The sequence below is a fragment of the Hippocampus comes genome, unplaced genomic scaffold (assembly GCF_001891065.2).
Source record: "Hippocampus comes isolate QL1 unplaced genomic scaffold, H_comes_QL1_v1.1 scaffold130, whole genome shotgun sequence".
In the NCBI taxonomy this organism is placed as follows: domain Eukaryota; kingdom Metazoa; phylum Chordata; class Actinopteri; order Syngnathiformes; family Syngnathidae; genus Hippocampus; species Hippocampus comes.
In genome coordinates this window covers 2,748,022-2,754,204 of record NW_017842057.1, presented here as the reverse complement: position 1 = coordinate 2,754,204, position 6,183 = coordinate 2,748,022, and the positions used below count along the sequence as shown (strand labels likewise).

Sequence of the window (6,183 nt, the reverse complement as noted above, 5' to 3'; positions counted from 1 at the left end):
CCACCCTTTTTGGAGTCCTTGGAGGGTGTGCTGGAGAGTACTCCTGCTGGGGACTCCCTTGTTCTGCTGGGGGACTTCAATGCTCACGTGGGCAGTGACAGGGAGACCTGGAAAGGCGTGATTGGGAGGAATGCCCCCCCCCGGCAGAACGCGAGTGGTGTTTTGTTACTGGACTTCTGTGCTCGTCACGGATTGTCCATAACGAACACCTTGTTCAAACATAAGGGTGTCCATATGTGCACTTGGCACCAGGACACCCGAGGCCGCAGTTCAATGATTGACTTTGTGAGTGTATCATCGGATTTGCGGACGCATGTTTTGGACACTCGGGTGAAGAGAGGGGTGGAGCTGTCAACTGATCACCACCTGGTGGTGAGTAGGCTCCGATGGTGGGGGAAGATGCCGGTCCGTCCTGGCAGACCCAAACGTATTGTGAGGGTTTGTTGGGAGCGTCTGGCAGAATCCCCTGTCAGAAAGAGTTTCAACTCCCACCTCTGATCGAGCTTTTCCCATGTCCCGGAGGATGCGGGGGACATTGAGTCCGAATGGACCATGTTCCGTGCCTCTATTGTTGAGGCGGCGGCCAATCTGAGTTGTGGATGTAAGGTGGTTGGTGACTGTCGTGGCGGCAACCCCCGTACTTGCTGGTGGACACCAGCAGTAAGGGATGCCGTCAAGCTGAAGACGGAGTCCTATCAGGCCTTTATGGCCTGGGGGACCCCAGAGGCAGCTGACGGGTATCGACTGGCTAAGCGGAACGCAGCTTCGTTGGTCTCCGAGGCAAAAACCCGGGCGTGGGAAGAGTTTGGTGAGGCCATGGAAGCCGACTTCCGGATGGCTTCGAGGAAATTCTGGTCCACCATCCGACGTCTCAGGAGGGGGAAGCAGTGCACCACTAACGCTGTGTACAGTGGGGATGGGGCGCTGCTGACTTCGACTCGGGACGTTGTGAACCGGTGGGCACTTCGAAGACCTCCTCAACTCCACCAACACGCCTTCCTTGGAGGAAGCAGAGTCTGAGGACCCTGAGGTGGGCTCTCCTCTCTCTATGGTTGAAGTCACCGATGTGGTTAAAAAGCTTGTCGGTGGCAAGGCCCCAGGGGTGGATGAGATCCGCCCGGCGTTCCTCAAGGCTCTGGATGTTGTGGGGCTGTACTGGTTCAGAGATGAAAGTGGACTTTTCTGAAAACTCCGGAAAAAAAAAAAAAACCCGCACGCACGCACGCACGCACACGGCCGATCATGCATGAATTAGTTTACACAAAACGCTATTCAAATACTCGACATTCAATGATTAATCTTCCTTTTGTGTGCACACGTGTACTCTTTGTGGCTTCCGCTCAGGCCGAAATTTCGAAATCTCCAAGATATGGCGAGGCCATGAGAATGCGAGGCGAGGGTATTACTGTTGTGGCGACGCCACTCAAGCAAAGCGAGCCTCAGCAGTAGATTATCCGCTGCTCTCTGCTGTGCGTGCTTCAGCGCGAACATGTACGCAAGCGCGTCTTTTGATTTCAACCAATCAGCGCCGACGCAAATAACGTCACACACGACAACAGCTAAGCTAAGTTAGCCTAGACGACATGCGAAGTCGGACGGGCACGATTTTCTGCCAATCTGTGTTTTTCCCTTTTTGGCCAAATATATTTTTTACGACAACTGTCTTGTCCACGGCATCTTTTATTCGTTCCACTGGGGTTTAGCAGGTGTGTTTATAAAGAGACGAAAATTGTTTGGGGACTATCCCCCACTAGTTGAGATGGTATAACCCAAGAGGCAAAATTTGCTGCTGTTGTTGCAGTTGCCATTCGTTCTACGAAACCATTAGCCAAACGCCATCATGTCTTCTGTCGTTTTTACACAAACAAAAATCTCTTTACTGTTACTAGTGTTAGTGCCTCAATATCGCTACGCTCGTGAAAGCAATACAACAAACTCAAACGCGTCTTCGTTCAATGTTGTCAACTAATATCCGGATTAATTTTATGCAAATTTTCCTCAATTCTCCGGAGAAATTTTCATAAAAATTTGAAAAACCCGGAATTCCGGGAAAATCCGGAGGACTTTCATCTCTGCTGGTTGACACGCCTCTGCAACATCGCGTGGTCAGCGGGGAGAGTGCCTCTGGATTGGCAGACCGGGGTGGTGGTACCTCTTTTTAAAAAGGGGGACCGGAGGGTGTGTTCCAACTACAGAGGGATCACATTCCTCAGCCTCCCTGGTAAGGTCTATTCAGGGGTGCTGGAGAGGAGGGTCCGTCAGGAAATCGAGTCTCAGACTGAGGAGGAGCAGTGTGGTTTTCGTCCCGGCCGTGGAACAGTGGACCAGCTCTACACCCTTAGCAGGGTCCTCGAGGGTATGTGGGAATCCGCCCAACCCGTCTACACGTGTTTTGTGGACTTGGAGAAGGCGTTTGACCGTGTCCCTCGGGGAGTTCTGTGGGGGGTACTTCGTGGGTATGGGGTACCGAACCCCCTGATACGGGCTGTTCGGTCACTATACCACCGATGTCAGAGTTTGGTTCGCATTGCCGGCAATAAGTCGGAATCGTTTCCAGTGAGGGTTGGACTCCGCCAAGGCTGTCCTTTGTCGCCGATTCTGTTCATCACCTTTATGGACAGAATTTCTAGGCACAGCCGAAGCGTTGAGGGGGTCCGTTTTGGGGGCCTCAGTATTGCATCTCTGCTTTTTGCGGATGATGTGGTACTGTTGGCTCCTTCAAGCAGGGCTCTCCAACTCTCACTGGAGCGTTTCGCAGCCGAGTGTGAAGCGGTTGGGATGAGGATCAGCACCTCCAAATCTGAAACCATGGTCCTCAGTCGGAAAAGGGTGGAGTGCCCTCTCCAGGTTGGTGATGAGATCCTGCTCCAAGTGGAAGAGTTTCATTATCTTGGGATATTGTTCGTCGATCTACGTTCCAACCCTCATCTATGGTCACGAGCTATGGGTCGTGACCGAAAGAACGAGATCCCGGATACAAGTGGCCGAAACGAGTTTTCTCCGCAGGGTGTCCGGGCTCTCCCTTAGAGATAAGGTGAGAAGCTCGGTCATCCGGGAGGGGCTCAGAGTCGAGCCACTTCTCCTCCACATCGAGAGGAGCCAGATAAGGTGGCTTGGCATCTGATTCGGATGCCTGCTGAACGCCTCCCTGGTGAGGTGTTCCGGGCATGTCCCACCGGGAGGAGACCCCAAGGACCACCCAGGACACGCTGGAGAGACTATGTCACCCAGCTGGCCTGGGAACGCCTCGGGACCCCCCGGGGAGAGCTGGAAGAAGTAGCTAGGGAGAGGGAAGTCTGGGCTTCCCTGCTAAAGCTGCTGCCCCCGCGACCCGGCCCCGGATAAGCGATAGAAGATGGATGGATGGATGGATCTCCAAATCCGCGTTTAGCTGTGGACAGTTTCCATGCTGCCTTTCATCTTTTGTTCCGCCGCCCGTAGAACCGGACTCTTGCCGGCAGCATGAGCGCATGACATGTACGTTTCCAGGTCAGCCTCAGTAATCACATGACGTCACAGAAAAGTAGCTTTTAGATTTCTAGATAATTAGTTGTTAGGAAAGTCATGAAATGCGTCTCTACACCCTTCTTCCCACATACCGGTGTCAGTTCCAACATGTCACAATTGCGTGAACCCTATGTACATGAAGGAGCGCGAGAGCGAGAGCGAGAGAGAGAGAGAGAGAGAGAGAGAGAGAGAGAGAGAGAAAGAGAGAAGGGGGGGGGGAAGATTATGCCAGACATTATGCCACATTATGAAGCGCAAAATATGACAATGGAAATCCCGGACTGTTATCATTAACCTGCTGGGTTTGCACTCAAATAAACCTGTTGTAAAATCACTGAAGGTTGCAGTGGCTCTTGTATCTTTTGTAGTGCTAGCCAGTAATGCGTGTACTTCACAGTAATGCATCAACTTCACTAGAAAATTGTGTGCGTGCCATTTTGGTACTGTTCTATTTTCAAGCCTCTTTTTCAAGCATTTCTGAATTTTCTGTATTGAAAATCACAATTAAATAAAGCTGAGTATGTTTGACAGTCACGCAGATACTGTAATTGCGTGTTTGCTTTGCGCATACAGTATTATGTGGAAGATCAAGGACAAAATACAGTATAAAAAAATAACAGCTAACTCACTTTTACAATGCAGTATCTTTCCCAGTGCTCTAAATAGGAACAAACATGTATCTTTCATTCCAACAGGTGGCTGGCCTTCTTGTCCATTTTTTGGCTTGGATTTCTTCCTTAAAGTTGATCTGGATACAGCCATAACCTTTGATTTCAAAGGATGGTTCCCTCTCAACGCCTCCTTTTGCTGTGGATAGTCTGAAAAAAATCAAAGTTCCTTGCAGTGAATTGGTATGAAAGGCACATCAGCATTATGATTGTTCGTGAAGATTTTCTCCAGACCTGGAACGGAGGCAAATTGTAGGTTGTTAATCGCACTGCGAATGTCTCCTGAACTTCCTGAGCACACCATCTCCAACACTGTCTGATCTGGGACAATGACCCTTCCATTGCTCTGTGTACAGCCAAAGAGTAGTCAAAAAGTGGATTCAAAATAAATTCAAACCAGATACAGTTGTTTGTCACCTTTCCATCCTCATTGGTTAAAATACGAGTCAGAACCTTCATCATAGTAGTTGGAGCCACTGGATTAAAACTGGAAACACAAATAAAGATAATTAAATTTTAACTAAAAACTATTCATTAAAATATAATTCTTATATTGTGCAGTAAGACTCTGAACATATATATATTTTTAAAGGAATGTTCCTTTCTGCAAATGCTTCACAATGTAAACTTCTCAAGAATTGGAATTATGCAGGCATATTTTACTTTTTCAGAAAAGGAGTTAAACTTAAACCAGACTATGAATTTGAGGAGCAACAGTAGCAAGCAAGACATTTTAACATCACATACGACTGTTGTTGCTGGACTGATCAAAAATATCTTTCCCCCATCAAAGGCACGGTAAAAATTTTATTTAAATCCACACAACACCTACCAAAGGACTTAAAAAATATATTTTAAAAATATTTTTTATGGTTATTGAATCAATAATAAGAAGGGACCATCCCGCGATTCTGTCATAGTTCTGTTTTATTTTGTCTCTCCCTCTCGTTCCGCACCTGTGCCTTATCATGTCATTACTGTATCTGTCACATGTTTTAAGAGACTGTCAAGCCGTCACCAGTTGTCTGATAATTTGATTTGCTCTTGTCTCACGTTCAAGTGCTTATTTCTAGATACTCCCTGTCTTAAAACTACAAAAAAAAGCAATCAGAATAATCAATAGGTCCAAATATATAGAACCCACAAATCCTATTCATCAAATCAAATACAATGAAATTCTATGACCTGGTTGACTTCAAAATTGCCCAATTAATGTATAAAGCATATAACAATCTCCTTTGTCAAAATATCCAGAAGCTTTTTGAAATCAGAGATAGTTGTTATAATCTAAGAGGTATTAATCAATACAAAAAATCCAGAACAAGAACAAACATCAAGCAAAGGTGTGTATCAGTAATAGGAGTTAATCTGTGGAATAAGCTTGAGATGGATCTGAAAATTAGTAAATCGCTGGACGAGTTCAAAAACAAATTTAAAAGATTAGTACAAACAAACTACAAAAATCAAAGTTAAGAAGATAAATTCGACATACTTATAAAATATAGTAATATAACGGCTGTTCTTGTTTTGGATTTTGATCAACTCATTAAATATATTCAAGAAATGCAGTATTTATAATGAATATGAGACAATTGATATAAAAAGGAGAATGAATAATTATATACATATATAAATGTCGGTGTGTGTATATGTATATGTGTGTGTGTATATGTGTATGTATGTATATGTATATATAAAAAAAAAAAATCCTCGTCTCACCCCTCGGGTGGTGTCCATCCCTCATTCAGCTCGGGTCCTCTACCAGAGGCCAGGAAGCTTGAGGGTTCTGCGCAGTATCCTTGCTGTTCCCAGCACTGCACATTTCTGGACTGAGATGTCCGATGTTGTTCCCGGGATCTGTTGCAACCACTCATCTAGTTTGGGGGGTCACTGCCCCAAGTGCTCCGACCACCACAGGCACGACTGTCACCTTTACCTTCCAGGCTCTCTCCAGCTCCTCTCTGAGCCCTGGGTATTTCTCGAGTTTCTCGTGTTCCTTCTTTCTGAT

The 6,183-nt window shown here is 46.5% G+C and overlaps 1 protein-coding gene across 6 annotated transcripts in view; it reads right to left on the bottom strand.

Moving 5' to 3' along the window:
* Positions 1-6,183, bottom strand: part of rad17 (RAD17 checkpoint clamp loader component) — a 103,931-nt gene that overhangs the window by 55,388 nt on the left and 42,360 nt on the right. For all 6 annotated transcript variants that reach the window (XM_019860873.1, XM_019860872.1, XM_019860875.1 and 3 more), the window contains exons 8-10: positions 4,593-4,662; positions 4,410-4,521; positions 4,137-4,325 (exon numbers count right to left, since the gene is read on the bottom strand). In XM_019860873.1, coding sequence (XP_019716432.1) covers positions 4,137-4,325; positions 4,410-4,521; positions 4,593-4,662 — 371 coding nt within the window. The remainder of the gene's footprint in view (positions 1-4,136; positions 4,326-4,409; positions 4,522-4,592; positions 4,663-6,183) is intronic.